Source organism: Varroa jacobsoni, unplaced genomic scaffold (assembly GCF_002532875.2).
Source record: "Varroa jacobsoni isolate VJ856 unplaced genomic scaffold, vjacob_1.0 scaffold_413, whole genome shotgun sequence".
In the NCBI taxonomy this organism is placed as follows: Eukaryota; Metazoa; Arthropoda; class Arachnida; order Mesostigmata; family Varroidae; genus Varroa; species Varroa jacobsoni.
This window is the reverse complement of record NW_019213315.1, coordinates 176,975-193,311: the sequence shown is the minus strand read 5'-3', so window position 1 is coordinate 193,311 and position 16,337 is coordinate 176,975. Positions and strand designations below refer to the sequence as shown.

The 16,337-nt window shown below is 38.6% G+C and overlaps 2 protein-coding genes and 1 long non-coding RNA gene across 5 annotated transcripts; 1 reads left to right on the top strand and 2 right to left on the bottom strand.

The window, feature by feature from the left end:
- Nucleotides 1-24: 24 nt before the first annotated feature.
- Nucleotides 25-5,813, bottom strand: LOC111260233 (MFS-type transporter SLC18B1). The gene has a single exon (XM_022832831.2). The coding sequence runs from the start codon at nt 5,532-5,534 to the stop codon at nt 4,245-4,247; it is 1,290 nt and encodes a 429-aa protein (XP_022688566.1). The 5' UTR covers nt 5,535-5,813; the 3' UTR covers nt 25-4,244.
- Nucleotides 5,814-6,225: 412 nt separating this feature from the next.
- LOC147753528 (uncharacterized) lies at nt 6,226-9,729 on the top strand. Its single transcript, XR_015310949.1, has 3 exons — nt 6,226-6,341; nt 6,781-6,933; nt 7,938-9,729. It is a non-coding gene; the product is annotated as an uncharacterized LOC147753528 (long non-coding RNA).
- Nucleotides 9,730-9,883: 154 nt separating this feature from the next.
- LOC111260228 (uncharacterized) lies at nt 9,884-16,244 on the bottom strand. Of its 3 annotated transcripts, XM_022832821.2 has the most exons (5): nt 16,100-16,244; nt 15,331-15,451; nt 14,760-14,852; nt 14,195-14,370; nt 9,884-11,677 (listed from the first exon to the last, which is right to left on the bottom strand). In XM_022832821.2, exons 3-5 carry the CDS (start codon nt 14,799-14,801, stop codon nt 11,239-11,241), a joined length of 657 nt encoding a protein of 218 aa, XP_022688556.1. In that variant the 5' UTR covers nt 14,802-14,852; nt 15,331-15,451; nt 16,100-16,244; the 3' UTR covers nt 9,884-11,238. The 3 variants fall into 3 exon arrangements, 2 of the variants coding, with proteins under 2 accessions (XP_022688556.1, XP_022688557.1); XM_022832822.1 differs by lacking the exons at nt 14,760-14,852; nt 15,331-15,451; nt 16,100-16,244 and adding an exon at nt 14,521-14,572; XR_002680189.1 differs by lacking the exons at nt 14,195-14,370; nt 14,760-14,852; nt 15,331-15,451; nt 16,100-16,244 and adding an exon at nt 14,371-14,493.
- Nucleotides 16,245-16,337: the final 93 nt, after the last annotated feature.

Genomic DNA, 16,337 nt, shown 5'->3' with positions numbered 1-16,337 from the left:
TACGTTAAAATGACAACGGTAAAATCAGTTTTGACCTAAAAACTTTTTATTTGTATTGTAAACGTACTTAACATCTTCAGCTGATGACCCGTTTTGGCTCATTAACAAGTATTGTAATAAAGTTTCAATTAGAGCCACTATCTCAGGAAGAGTGGAGAAGAAATATGCGATAAAAAGTTTTCCACGTATCAGTAATATAATTGATAATTCAAAGTACCTAACATCCTTTCATTATTCACTGACCAATATTCTCAAACCAGCATATCGAACAATATTATAACCAAATTATAAGCTATTCCAATTCGTGACTTGCAATATTGCTTAAGTTTATAATTTTATAAGTACCTTCAAGTGTTCGTTGAATAATACTAAGTACTCCTGAACATATTCTTCTAGTCTTAGGAACTTAAAGCTTATTTTAGTGGACACCAATATACGAGCTACATATTTATAGCCATTATAATGTGTACAATGATTTTCATTTTAGTTAAGATTCAATCATACCTGTTACTTTTTTCAACTTACGAAAAAGCTTCTTATAATTTAACCAAAATATAACTTCAACGTATATAGAAATACTCAATCTATAAACATTCATAGCATGGACTTTTTAGAATAAATCATCCGCGAATGAAACGTCCCGTTGATGGTTATGAAAACAGGTTAATTCGATCATAAAGGACTGCCACGTCCTGTTCCAGGTCAATGCAGTCCGCGAATTTATTATTTGCTTTATGAATTCAGGCAAAAAGTTTATGTAGCCAAAAGACTGTCAATATTAGACGAAAGGATTGCACCTTGTCCTTTTTATTACGCATGAAGTAGCTAGCCGTTCCTTAAATGAAAATATTATCACTATTTCTACAATTAAGTATGTGTTCGATTCAGTAACCATAATATTGTCAATATGATCGACTACATTTAGGTATTAATACAATTAAAATTCGAGCTCAGTCTTTCTGAGGGTGGTAAAGCTTAGAACTCTATAAATATTTTTTCAATGAAATTGCATGTAACGAACTTCGGTCGCCTTCATGGTGAATATGAATAGGAATGAATAAGGCACAGCTGTTTTTGAATTACCTGACAGTCAAGCCATTCTGTTCCTAAGATGCATCACGCTTGCAATTAGAAAGGCATTATGTTAATTATAGTTAACTGGCACTCACCAGCGAGCGAACTTTATCACTTATATACATATTGCACACTCTAGTATCCACTAAACATCTAATAAATCACTAAACATTTAATGAACAACTTTAAAGTTAACTGCGTGAGTGTAGGTACGATCAGTTACAGTGGTTAGGGATTCCTTACAAGTCTCACAGTTACTCAAGTTACTGGTCAATTTATAAGGAGTCTTCTTAATGGTCTAATTTCATTTCAGGTCTAACAGATTTTCTAAATGGCCAACCAGCGTCAATACGCGATTTCAGTTCTCCCTATCTCATCCCTTGGTTTTGGTAGCTGTTACTACTACCTAATCGGCCTTATCAAATATTATTACCATAATGTTTTTTTTTTTAACGTCTTTAGCTATCCCCCTTGGATGAACAAATTTTCAGAATCGCCTCTTCGATATAGCCTCGAAAAATGATTCTATTAGACCTCTAACAGAACCCTAAAACGGCGATAGGCAATATGCCGTAGTAGTCATAATAATAATAATAATAATAATAATAACGTTATATTCATAATTACGATGGCAACGAACTCAAAGAGATCTATTATTATCCATTAGCTACCCAGAGTACGTATATCATTTTTTTAGTCCACTCTCTTGAAAACGGATTGATTTGGCCTTAAAATGCGACAATTTTCAATGAAAATAAGGAATTATCGTAAATTATTTAGTTTTGATTACTAACAAAAGTTTTATTCCGTTCTCCCCTTGCATACATGATAGCTGATATCGCTTTTTTGCAGTTTTTCTTACTCCATACGGGGCGCCGTTAAATACATATTTACAAAAGACAAATATACTACTATTGATAACCGTTAATAAATATGCAGCTTCTCTGTCTTTAATTTCACTAAAAATCAAACGCTGGAATATAACCTACAATAGTGATATTACATTCAATAAATATATTTACATTTATTTAATGGATAATGTTTTTGGTACACATAAATTAAAATAATTAGTTAGTAATATCATAATCTGCCGCTTGCAGGCTTCTTTGCCTGATGTGATCCTTGTACGCCCTGTATTCAATCTTACGTGACTTTACGACATACGGCATTTTCGACTCAAGTGCAGTATGCTGCTTGCAACCAGTGATGGCATGGCACCAAACTGCGTCGGTCTCGACAGGACTTGCAATATATGTCAGATTGTGTGAGACTTTACAATCCTTATTTTGTTCCAACTTGTATAAAAATGCTACACTTCCGGTCATCGAATCATACGCAAATTGTAGGTAGGTTAAAAGTAAAACGGATTTAGTAGCTGATCAGGCCTAAATGTGATCCATTTGAGCGTTTTTCGACGGCGTTATCAGCCATTGGTTTACTCCTTCCTGAGAAAGTTGTCCGAGAACATTTTGCATAGAACGTGTTTAACTTGGTTAAGGTGATCTTATGGATCGTCGCCCGAACTTGCGATCAACATGTCATACAGCCGACGCACCGCTCCACGTTAATTCCTGACCACCATTTCTAAGCCGAAGCTGGAAATATGCGTCAATAAATAAACCATGTTTTCGAATGCTCCTTCGGCCGGTCTATGTTATGTTTCGTTTCGGCTTCTGACGTCACAGCCTAGGGTATTCAGGCCCGGCCTCTTTTAGCTCCAGCTTCAGTTTATTATTGTCTGCTGCGGAAAGCTGTCAAGCGCATGTTTTTTATAGTCTTTCTAGGAGTAGTTTTAGCTCACCTCGATTCTGTTCCTTTCATGATGAAGCTAAATCACCCTGAGCAGCCAATTGAACACGAAGCGCAGATATCTGAAAATTCTCAAGAACTTTTTGATTTGTCATTACTACCCATGCCCGGAACTCCGTGATATTATCGTTAGTCTTCATCTGATAGGTTACCTTGCCTTCAGCTTCGATGCAGCGCTTCGAGGAATAGGAGGCAGGCGGGATAGTGTCCAGGTGCATTTGTGGACAGCTTGACGTTACCTAGCGGACTACTTCTTAGCCGTATCACTGTGCACGAAAAGGCCAAGTCAATCATTGGCACCCGTCGTACCTTTAATTTTGCATATATTGACGAACAACTTCTCAGACGGTTGCCAGAAGTATATTTGGCTTTATAGATGTAGTTACGACATATCCGTTATCGCAGTTGACGCCTCTCTCTCTAATCTCATGTATCCCACTCTGTCCTAGTTCGGATCTTTTCTCTAAGGGGTCCTGTCCTTCTCGCAACAGATCTACGTTTTGCTGCGTGCCTTTTTATCAGCACCAGCACAAAGCACGCAGTGTGTGATACGTTCCCGTAGAACACGCTAATAGCTGTCGACATGATGGCGTTTGGCGCTGCTGTCGAATCATTTTTTTGTGTGGTCTCCGACACTAGCTAGAACTTTCATATTCCTGCCTTTGTCTCAAGTGTCTGTACGCACTTAGCTGAACAAATATACGTAATGCCCATTTTTCAAGTCCCAAAACTTTCTGTAGCACTTTGTCGAACGCAGCCTTTTTTCGAAGTCTTAGACACATGGACAATTTCTGTATCGGGGTACTGGCACACTTTCAAATAACGATAACGTCAAGGACTTCGTGCTAGTTGATCATTATAGCAATTAAGCAACCTTTGGCAACCGCGCCAAACTATTCCGCTGCTATTTTTGGGGTCCCTGGAATAAATTACTTATTCGGCACCACTGGTCTTACACACCGTCTAGTGCTTTCTTCCCCGCTTGTTTCAATTCTGCACACAGCATTTGCTTACTCCGGACTAAATCAACAGAGAACAATCAACAACTTGAAAAGTAACTGAACGGCTAACAAGCCCGGATACCACCCGTATTATGATGACGAATATATAATTACCTTTGTTTAACATTCCATAAAATGTTATCTATTATATAATTACGTAAACCTTATGATCAGTTTTAAGCTATTCGCGATACGTTAAGGACCGTATATATGTGGTTCAAAGAGGAATATAAAATTACATTCGATTGGCTACCTGAACGGTTTCATTAAAAATACAGTTTTAGTTATGGATATGGAACAATTTATTACACTAGAATTTTATATCAATTGTTATTTTGTCTATTTATATATTAATTTAATTTATGCTGGTGGTGGCTTTGAAGGGACATTAGACTTAGTGAAGAATATGGCCGCTACAAAACCTAAGGTTACAACGATCGTTTGCGCAGTGTTCACGGCGACCACTGTTTCATAGCTAGAGAAATCTAGAATAATTCCAGCGACAAGCGGGCCAAGCGTGCTACCTAAAGCAGTCATCGGCGTGAAAATGGCTGATAGTACCGCGTACGTCTCTTTTGTTTCGGCTCCATTAGCGAGGTACTTCAGCGAGTGTAGGTAACAGCAGACATATGCGGGCCCTGTGCCGAATCCGAAAAGAGCCTGCGCCATATAAATCGTTTGCCTTGTTTGTTTGATAGGCATCAGGGGTGCCTGAATGGCCAGTGCCACTACGATGAGAATCTGGCCTGGTAGAACTAGACAACGCGGATCTGCCACTTTGCGCGACAGGTAACCGAGAACTAAGCTTGAAAAAGCATACAAACTACCAGCATAAAAAAACACGAAGCCGGATTCCGACGCGCTCATTCCGAACTTTTCGTTAAGTCGGAACGCCAACGTCGATTCGTTAAACGAAACGAGCATGGACGTGTTAAACGCGCAGATGATGTTCATGATAATCGGGGCTTTCATGGCTGACCACATACTGGGCGGCTTATCATTCACCGTGTCGAGTGGAATCGGTCTTGGCTTAGGAAAAATGAGGAGACCCAGAACGGTTAACACCAGAAGTGCTCCGCCTAACGTCAGGAACGGCAGGGTAAATCCGCCATAATCGTAGAGTATGCCACTTATTGCTGGCCCTACCATAACAGATACCCCGTATACTGTCTCAATGATAGGAATGACGATATGATTAATCTCGCTCATCTCAGCGCCAACAATGATATACAGCATGAAGAAACCTATGGCACAGCCGATAGCTTCTAAAAGGCGCATGGCAAGAGCAGACCCGAAAAATGGATAGCCGCTTGGTACTTTACTTACTGCGGCCATGACCATGCAGAAAATCGCGTCTACTGCCCAGCCAAAGAATAGGATCATTTTGTCCATGAAACGTCGCGTTGTAACTAGCTTCGCGGTGATTGGTGTTACAAATATAATGACGAAGCAGTAAGATCCCATAATTATCCCGTGCTGACTGGAGGAAAGGTCTTTTTCAACAAGAGCATACTTGTTGAAGAACGATGTTAGATGAGAATAGGTCGAACCCTGAAGAAAGCAGCCTACAAGAATGAAGAAAAGCACCACGGTTCTCTTCCCAAGTGGCAATGGTGATGATTTTCCGTGCACTGTAGCTGGCCCGCACATCTTCGAACTTAATCTAGTAATTTGACGTAACACGCTAGTCGTACCTTTTTTTTGCTGATTTCAAACACAAACAATCACTATGTCAGTTCTATAACTAATTTCATAATCATGAATAATAAATTAATAAACTCGGCTCACTGAGAAGATTAATATGCGCTCTTCAACTACCCCCAAGTGGGCTTTCGAAGCATCTATTTCAGAGGCGGTCAGTGACAAGAGTACATGTCGGCTCCACTTTGTCAGTGGTCAACCTCTGCTATCACAACTACTATTTGCACTGAGTGGTGAGAGGCGCTAAGAATAAGATCGTATTCTAAGCATGTTAAACATTGAAAACTAAGATAGAACACTTTAGTATATGCTGTAAAAGCTGCCGCTACTACTGCGATCGGAAGAGGTTTAAAGATCATTCAGGATTCAAGGAAAAATTACGTCATTAACGATGATAAATGGCAAGTCATGGCAAGCCCTGGCGAGCAACATGCTGCCGAATAGAGGAAATCCCCCCCAACTGCGTCACCCTGTACACATATCCCCGCATGACTTGTTTACGATTAGTTATTAATCTAAATCTGTATCTGGATTATCGAATGTCACCTTATAGTCATAACAAACATGTTACAGATGCGTCAAAGGTGGTAATCATTAAGCTTTAATCTTTTTCTAGCAGACAAAGATATATTTTGTCTTCTAGAAGTTTCAGTCACATGCCTTGGGCAAGAAGGACATAAAAGAAGTTGATAAGTGCATTGTCGATGACGGCTTTTCCGTGTTTAAGCAGTGTGATCTTATGCAATTTGTGCAAAGGTGATAACATCACGATTTGCTCTCTTCTTGCGTTAACTATAACCCAGATAACTAAAGATGATCATTAGTTTGACGCAGGCTCAATTAGTATCGTATAAAAATCGTATTCAGTCGTAGCCTGAACTTGCCGTACACAGTAAGCTTTAAAGTAGGACAAGCAAAAAAAACAGTAGATTGACAGCAGATTATTAAAACAAATTATAATAGAAATGAATACAGGACCACTTTCATCCAAAGTCGTTGCTTGTACCATCACACTGCTCCACAGAGTGACACAGCTTGCGTTAATCTGTTCCTCGCCGACACACAAAACTTGTGACCTCATAGACCGCCTGCTGACAATAACTGAAGAACTAACAACAATAATAGAACGTGAACATGGTAGAGTCATTTAGCGTCATTAGAGCCTGTTCCGCGTCGACTGTTTTAAACATACTAGGAAAAAGAACGGACAAGTTAGAACGACGTTCCTCGGCTTTCTGTCTGGAAACTGGGACAGCTTGGTACGGATCCCATATGACGCCCCGCAGCCACTTCTCGGCACTGTCCTATGCGACGACAACTCGGCGTTAGACGCTCAAATGCTTACCAGGTAAAGTTCTGCATGTTAAGGCTTATACATGACCAGAGAAACTATTTCCAGAGATTCACCAATGATGAAGCAGTTACGTTGAGATAAAATCTGGATCGAATCCACTAAGAAACGTATGTAATGGTTGAGAGGACGTAAGTAGCAGGTACAAATATCTAAGCTTACGAATTCACCGACTAGCTGGTGAACATGTCAGAAAGTACGATCGCAGATTAGCAAACGTATATATCCAAAACCGCATTGATGTCTAAAAAAAGAATGTGATAAGCAAAAGACCTCGTGCCGAACAGAGAACGTTGACAGAGCGATAAGCAGAAAACGACCAATTACGGAACTCGGAACGTTATACGATACAGTGACCCACAATTCATCGTAAAAATATAGTTGTGTATGATACACGGAGCTCTATTAGGCGCCAAAAAAATATTTACGACAGGTGATAGCGAAAACGCACGAATAGTCAGCGTCGTTTTTGAATCTGTATACGGATCAAAAAACGAATTGCTACAGCGCAGCCAATCGGACCCGCCTCTGCTTCCTGAAGGCCCCTTCCGATCTGTTGTCGATGATTCGAATGTAAATCGAGTGAAGATTCTTGGGCATCCGAAGCAACTAGAATTCAGCGCTAGCGAGGCCCCAAGCAGGCTTCTGTCATACTTTTTAAGAGCTTGGAATCTCAGAATTCGTCCCTATTTCACGAATTTTCAAGTGACCTATCGAAACTTCTTAAGTGTCAGGCCGATTCTGAATAGCCGAATGGTGTTACCGGGGAATAAGAAAAAATTGAAAATTGAGACTACCAACAAAAGGCCAGTGTTACTGAATAGAGTAGCATATAAACTGCTAAATAGCATCACCCGTGCGACCATATGCAAAAACGCTTACGAACAAGGATTGATACCTACTGCCTAATTCGCCTATAGCCCGAGACGAAGTACCGATCCGCAGTTATTGTAAACGCAATTCGAATTAACAAAGTTCACCAATGTGTTTCACGGTTTCAGGGTGATGTACTCTGACTTTCAAGTCAGCGTTCAAACGAATACCTCATTCTACCCATCTTAAAAATGCTTTCATAACGCTGCTCGACTGATGAAGTGAATTCAGTTTTCTCAGAGACCGGACCTTCCGTTGGTGCTTCGTCATTTGAAGAACATGCTATGGTCTAGGTTCGAACCCTGGCATAGGCACACTTCGTTTCGTGCTAGCAGCCACCCGTTTGATGGAACGTCTAACAACGATACCGGACCTAAATCGAGAGAGAAGGAGGCTTAGAACATTGTAAGGTGCGGTTTAAGCCACCTTAGGTTGTCCTCAAGGCACAATATTTTTTTATACAATTTATATATTTTATATTATTAATTCAATGATACGCATACTGTTCCTACCGGTATTCGTAAACGCAAGAACGGTAACGTAGGAATATATGCAAGAGCCGATAAAGACGATGACGGCTTGCTGTTACTAGGTGTCTTGGACGAGTTCTAAAACTGTCGATTGAAGACCGTGCCCTTCTAAGCAGTGGTAAGAACTATGCTCGATTTAGGGGTTGCCACTACAATTATCCTAAAATATACAGCACATTCTCCGTGCAACACCCTGCTCTGACTGCATCTCACACTTATTTCTTTTAAGAGACCCAACCCTATCCAATTATTTAAGATCTATATCAAGCCATGTATGATATACGTAACATCCGTGTTGTATCGACGCTTGAAAAAAATACGCTGAAAGCCTCCACAAAGCTGAGAGCACGCATGAGTGCGCAGGGTAAAACGCGCTGCCTTCGAATGACCTGCATGTTCTGAATTTTACGTCCGGTATCTCTGTTAAGCATTCCATCAGACAGCTGGCTCCTGGCCTACAAAATGAAGTCTGTCTACGCCCGGGGTACTAGCATGGGTGACCTACGGCTGGCAGGCAAATACGCTACGCTTTCTTCGAGTATCGGTGTGAAGAAAACGAGTTGAAAACTCTACCAGCTCATGATGGATTCTATGTTTCTGATAAACAGATGTTCGAACATATCTTTAAACAACTTTAAAAATTAAAAACACGACCGAGACAAATAGCAGATCTCGCAACAAGGTTTTATCAAAAGACCGGCAAACCATGTGTAACTGACGCATTTCCATGCAGAGTCTTCCATGTACTGTGCAGGCTATCATAGTACAATATAGCATACTTGTTGTATGCATACGTGCACCACTGTAATAAAACATTTGAATAAAATATGTAATTATATTAAGATATTTTGAATTTAGGTATGCATTAAAAAATAAGCAAACTTTAGTAATTTCACCAACATAAAATAATCGAACCTATTATCCTGCTTATTATCACAGCTAAAAAGTGACTTTATTATACACATTATAGCACACAAATGCTTGCGCAAACGTGGACGTTTATATAAGAGCAAAGCGTGAGGCTATTTAATCTTAATAAAATGTTAATATTGTGGACCTGTTTGAATTACGACCAATGCTTCTTCACGACCCATTTCACTAGACTACGAAAAAAGTCACCGCCGTGACGGCTACCTAATAGGTTTATATATTTAATACGTACCATATCATATGACCTGCGTTGAGCGTTTGACTTCCGACTGAATGTCTCGTACGTAGGCAAATCGAGATCCCTTCTAGGTGCTTCACCTTCGGGAGGGGTGGCACTCGATTAAGTTGGGCCTAACGAAACCCCGCCGAGAGCGACTTATGGACTCGATATTTAATTCAGCAATTACTTACGACTTTCTGCTTATGCTTCTATAGATTAAGTATCATGACTAACACTATCATAACTTAACGGCTGCACTTTTGTACCTTCTAAATAGTATATACATGCGCAAGCTAATACAGAGTCTATATATATATATATATATATATATATATAAAGACGGCTATCTAGTCAAGAGCAACCTCAAAATGACGCCAATAAAAACAAAGAGTACTTACATTATCTTTCTTTATTAAAACTTTATACATTCAACATTTTAAGTAAGGTATAACACTAATAAGGTAGGTTTTCTTAGCCTTCCTCATGGCAGTTAATCGCTTTTAAGTATACGTCTGGCTTTACCTTGAAATAATGGCAGAGATATTTTCCCCAAGTTTTTCTATCATCTGTAGTACCCCCTGTTTGTTAGGTACCCCCATGAATAGAAGTACAGCCGAGTTATGCCGCATAATCTAAAAGGGTATCCAATATCATCCAGCCTGGAGATCAGCCGTTCACCGCAGTGATCTCTTCAAAACGCAATTACGATATTAGTGTTGTGTGGAGAAGTGAAAAGTTCGGCTGAATATACGACCACATGTTTTGGAAATATTCTTCAACAATTTGGAGTACCAGAAAGCCTGAGTCCATCGTTTGATAACAAAAGGAACTCGCAGCTTTGTCAAAAAGAGACCATGGATACCTCGAGCCCATGTGCCGCAACAGGCAATCGTGATTTTGAGAAGTAAACCCCTTTAGTAGATTGCCCGGGGATTCTCAGTTTTTGGTAATCTATGGTTAGTGTGACGTTCACACATCTAGTTGTTTTCCGTTGGCATCATTGGCTGAAGTTGGTCCCGACAAAATGGCCGTCACTAGAGACATACTGTGCGAACAAACAATAACAGTACCAACTTGCATCAAATTACTTCACTCTATCTATAACAAAATGCCATTTACACAAAAGAGGTATTTACAAGTTCTGCATTGAGCTGAATTAGTTTATTTGGGGATGAATTTAACTAAGTTCCCGAACAAGTCTTACTGGTACGTTTCAGCACGTGTTTGGCAATATTAACATGTGTGATGCATATCCTGCTCTGCCAAAACACTTCCGAAACACAAGCAGATACTCACTTAGCGAGTTGTATACTAAATTCTGGTAAACATAACAAATAAGCATACCGATAATATCGTACTATTAAGTGCGATTTCTGTATGGGGTATGCGGTCTCGTGATGTCACATGGCGCTATAAGTATAACAATAAAGCTCAATCGTTCTGCGACACGTAAATGAATACATAAAACCAAACTAGTATTCTCTAACTTTGCATCCGCAACCTCGAATTTACAATATGCTTGAGCCGATTACTCTTTATTATTACCATAAAAATTAAAGCACCTGGCCTCAGAGCCCAAATGATTCGCACTACGGATAAATTAGTAGGAAAAAGTGAATCTAAAACAAATTAACCGAAACAGAGCGCAGTATGAAATGAAACTTTGTTCCTATTAACACTTGATTGCAAAATACTCTATTCGCTTGTTGTCCCATTATTGAACACTAAACAAGACTTATAACTCTGCTCTTAAATTCCCGGGAAATCCAGGTAAAGATAGCGTCTCATTGTTTCGTCATCGATGTCTAACAGATGGGGATGATCCCTATGAAACTCATCAAGCAGATTAAGATATCGTTCTCCAAGGAATTTAACGAGAGCATTGTGTAATCGGTCCAAAGGATAGCAGACCGGAATCTGACCAGGAAGAAGTTGTCGAGGTTTGCAAACGGCTTGATCTACGGCCATGGATGGGCTGGGAATCTCCGCAGATACATGCCGTCTAGTCGGGGTAGGCCGCGTAGGACGTGCATTGTTATCAAATGGTGCTAGGGGCCTTCTCATTGCTACAAAGGGAGACGGTGCAACTGGTGGAACAAGATTTGGTGGCGGTACATATGGCCTCACGATACAGCGAGGTCGGCCAGAGCGAGCGTAAACTCCTGGTGCAGTAATAGGACTGACTCTTCTGGAAGACAAACATTGGGAAAATTATGCTGCACAATAAGTGACTCAATTTAAACATTTGCTTAAATAGGCGATCGCGCTATAAATAAAAGGTTCGACCCTTTTGGGAATTTGAGAACATCATGGAGCTTTTAGTCAAACATGACTTATTTGATATATTAAAGTCCACATATTACGTAAAACCAGTTTTACGATCTTACTACTCCCGCTTTAAATAGGCCATTTGATGGAGGGGCCGACTTTGTTTGTCACGTGCATACAGGGAAATAATTACAGGGAGAATATGATCAGAAGTAGCAAAGCGTGCAGCCACTTTAAAGCACATTTATATATGCTAAAAATGTACTTTTTAAGAAGAGTACATACGAAGATGGCCGGAAGCAAAGCAAGCTCTGTCGCGATGGTTATCTAACCTTAAAAAATCGAGGTTTGCGATTCTACCTCATCCAAGCCAGCTGTCAGAGGTCATGGATTGGGATGATTTTTTCTAGGTCACTAGTGCTCTTTCCAGAAATGGTCTGTGCGGAAAATTTAACCGACTGAATTTTTCCGAGGGAGATTTTTTCCATACAGTGTAATATAAATTTAGATAATCGGTTATTTTATGCAAATTGCTCGATAACTGTTGCAATCTAAAATATTTACATTGGAAGGTTACTTGTTTCTCAAGCTTCACAGAATGGGCACAGAATTGGATTCTGGGGGATATTCTTATTTTGCATTTTTTTGCGATTTAGTCATAGAATAGTGATATTTGCCCGTTGATTAGGAAGTAATGAAGTATGAAACATCGTTGGTTCTTATTCCTTAACTATTCGAATAATTTATTAGAAAATAGTTTCTTCTCTTTATATGTATGTGATGCTAATTTAACTTCAAAGAAAAATTTGGTAAAATATAAATATCTCCGCTATAGTTATTGTTTTTAGATAAACACATTCCCATGAGGACCTTCATTTTTTCATGGGCTATATTTTTAACCTAGATAACTCTTTTTTGGCGATTTGCCCAGCAACCGTTAATAATTAAAAAAAAAAAACATTGGAGTTAAAAAAATTGTTGGTTTTTAATTCTACAAGATAAACACTAGGGATTGTTTATCATGTTGTTATTTTTTCCGACTAAACGAATGGTAATTTTTGCCCAGATACCTGTCAAATAATGCAGTATGAACCATCGCAGTTTATATAATTATTTCGTGACGAGGTATTTCTATTCTTCTACATGGGGGGACATGCTAATCTGGCCTTCCCTATATATTTATTACAGCTAATGAAACCTGTCTATGATATGGAATGCTTTTCTATTTTTGCCCTTTTCTGACGTTTTTTGTAAAAATATTTTCTTTCGTATCTATGGGAAAATTGTGAGAACTGATGTAAGCTATACTTTGTGATTTATTAATGAAATTTCTTCAATTTCTCCAAAATTACTTAAAAAAATATTTTCTCCTGACAAAGTAGCAACCAGATCGTTATATGAAGATCTATGGAAAGAGGCCGTACTTTACAGTACTAGTACAGTTGAACAGTACAGGTTGAATCAGGATGTCATACATGCTCTGTACGCTCAAATTTTACTTTTAAGTAACAAACGCTATTTAAAGCTTGAAAACTAAACGTGGTTAAAGGCGATTTGGCTATTACTCGTTAAACTTGGACAAGCTAAGGTGTTACTGGAGTTTGTTTCTGCCTAAAGAAGACAAAAACAACAAATATGACATTCATTTCCCCCATATATCAACGGAATTAGAATTTGTTATAATTTATAGTTGTTATTTGAGCGAATTTATATTGTCAAGTTGTAACGCTTGATATGGCGGACATTTTGCAAAAACTATTTTTCTTAAATATTTTCTGAGGGATCCCTGAGAAAATGAAAAATTGAACACATGATTTGCTATGCAAGGTATTACTTTGTTGGTAACAATCAAGAAAATTGCGGCTAGTTAAGAGCAACATGCATTACATTTTATAGCTTTTATATATAGATACTTCGGGATAAAAAAGCTGAGAACCCAATGTAATAGCTTTTCCACGAATTTGAGACTGGCATAAAGATTTTTATATGAAAATCTATGCGGGGAAGTATTTCGAAAGGTCTTGGTCAGCTGAATCGAAATGTAATACATGTTCGTGAACATGCATTTCAGTATTTTAGTTGAAAATTCCGTTTGAAGGGTGAAAGTTCAAAATGATAGTCTGTGTAAAAGGTGTTTGTCTTGACGCAAAAATGCAGATCTCAATGAGCTGAATGAAAGTGTTATACATGCATTATACCAAAAATGAGTATTAAGTTAAAATGGCAAAAATCCTATAGGTTAACTTATTTACTGTACACCAAAAAACAGCACTAACTACTTCTCTCGTTTCCAAGCTGTTGGAATTCCTGCCGAAAAAATAACTCATTACGCAACAAGGTTATGAAAGAACGTTCTTTTACAAAAAGACAAGCGTAAAGTCTAAATTCGAGATTCGTTAGGTTAATGTTTCGAAAACCATTTACCAGAAGTTTTTACCTTATTATCGAAACCCTCGGCTGATGGGAACGTCGCGCTATGTTTAATGATGGACCACCCCTGTCGTGTGACGCAGCTGACGACTCTGCTACAATTGGTTTACCCCTTATGCCAAGCGGTATTACCCGCGGAACAAATCTTTGAGTCCTTGACACCTCAGTCTGTATACTACTCACCTGGGGAAGTGTTGTTGAAAAAGTTAATGGAATTCAATTGATTTCACGAATTTGGTTCGTCTATCTCATAAGTACTAATCGTTTGGATGAGCGAAGATAAAACGCAGTGTAGTGATACGTAAACCAGATGACACCAAATTTTTTACGGACATTGAGTGACTGAACACGGATGCGTGCATTGCACGTCATATCCACATCATAAACGAACATGAAACGATCGAGGATTCGAACAAGTATTTTAAATGTTTCTAAGGCAGTCATACAACATACTCTTGTAATTATATAATTATATAATATAATGTAATTATATATATATATATAATTTTAATATTGTTATTATTATACAAATATATGCAAACATATTATATAAAAAAAAAAAATTTATATACCTCACCGCGGTGGGGAGCTTCGTTTTTTTTTAGATCGTCCATCAACGAAAGCCTCCTTCCACGTGGTTATCTCCTGGAAACTGCTCTTACAGCCTTCATTAACACACACATCAAGTTTTACTTGATATACCATTATATGTATATTATATATTGTTATTTTTGTAGTACTATTAAAATCTCGAACCATTTCCTTACAATGCATTGCAAATGTAAGAAGTAGATGAAAATAAAAAGTACATGGAAAGCCAACGCTAGATACAAATGACTGGAGTACTAATATATTTAATTTATTATAGGACGACATGTATATTACCGTACATCACATTAATGAGTATCATGCCAAGATTACACAGTAATTATGACTACTTGAGTACAAATTGCTCTGGAATAATCAGTTGCAGAAACAAGATCATAACAAGAGGGACAAGATAAGGAATATGTATGATAATTACAGAATTCACCTAACATTTTTTTCACCCTTGGTGTTCAATTATAAACAAAATTTAAGACTTGGTTAAGCACGATTGCATTATCCTAGGCTGTGTATTGCACTGGGAGGTCTAAAACTCACTTTGCGAGTAACCACCACTTGAATCGTACATTAGACATCCGACACAACTTTTTAGTTGTTATTTGTCATACTACAAGTACCATTAAATCCTCTTCATCATCAGAATCTGTACACCGAAGGGCTGAAAAGGTTCAATTGTAAAAGTTATCGTTAACGATAAAACGGGTAACAAACTCGAAAAACAATCCGTCTTGAAAAAATGTTCAAAGCTACAGTTTCAACCGATGCAAAACATCTTCAGAAGCTCCTTGAAAAAAAAACGAAGTGCGCGCACTCTTTCCAGTTTCTCCCGTCCAAAATGCCTGTCTTCCTCATCGTTACACCTATATAGACCACTCAATAATTATAGCTCTGCATTGCGAGGGAATTTGAGACGCGCATAATTTCAAATGTAAATGAGATCCGGTCTCCCACATACTTATATCAGGTAGGGCTGAGAAAAAGTCACTTTATATAAAGACTTCGTCGAAAATGAAAAAGGAGCTAATTAAAGCAGTTTGTTTTGATCTCTAAATTAACAATAAATAGGGCACGAAAAGTTTTGAAGTCTTTTTTATAACACCTTACAACCGTTGTGCAACTTTTTTTTCGCAACTGTGCTTACCTCGCACATTTTTTGCAGATCGCTCCAAAATGTCTGCTTCTCGCCCATGTGTTACGAAACAGGCTTTGATAGATTCACTGCGCTTTCATTTTTAACATTAAAAACGCTTTTAGTACTCATGCCACATATTAATATTGGTCTCGATGTCAGCAATAAGCTTCTCACCTTATATGCGTTAGAACTCTTAGTTTCCACGTCTCAGCAGCATGATCGCTCTACTTGGGCAAACACACTGCTGTAACGAGTATAGCCAGAAACGAGCAGATTTAGGCTCACTAAAAAGACCGGCACAGTACTTCTGTAATCCTCTAATCGGGGAAAGCTCCGTACATCTCCTTTTCCAGTTTAAGCAGATCCCAATCCCAACTTCGCTGTTTTCGATGTAATAATAATAATATCTACT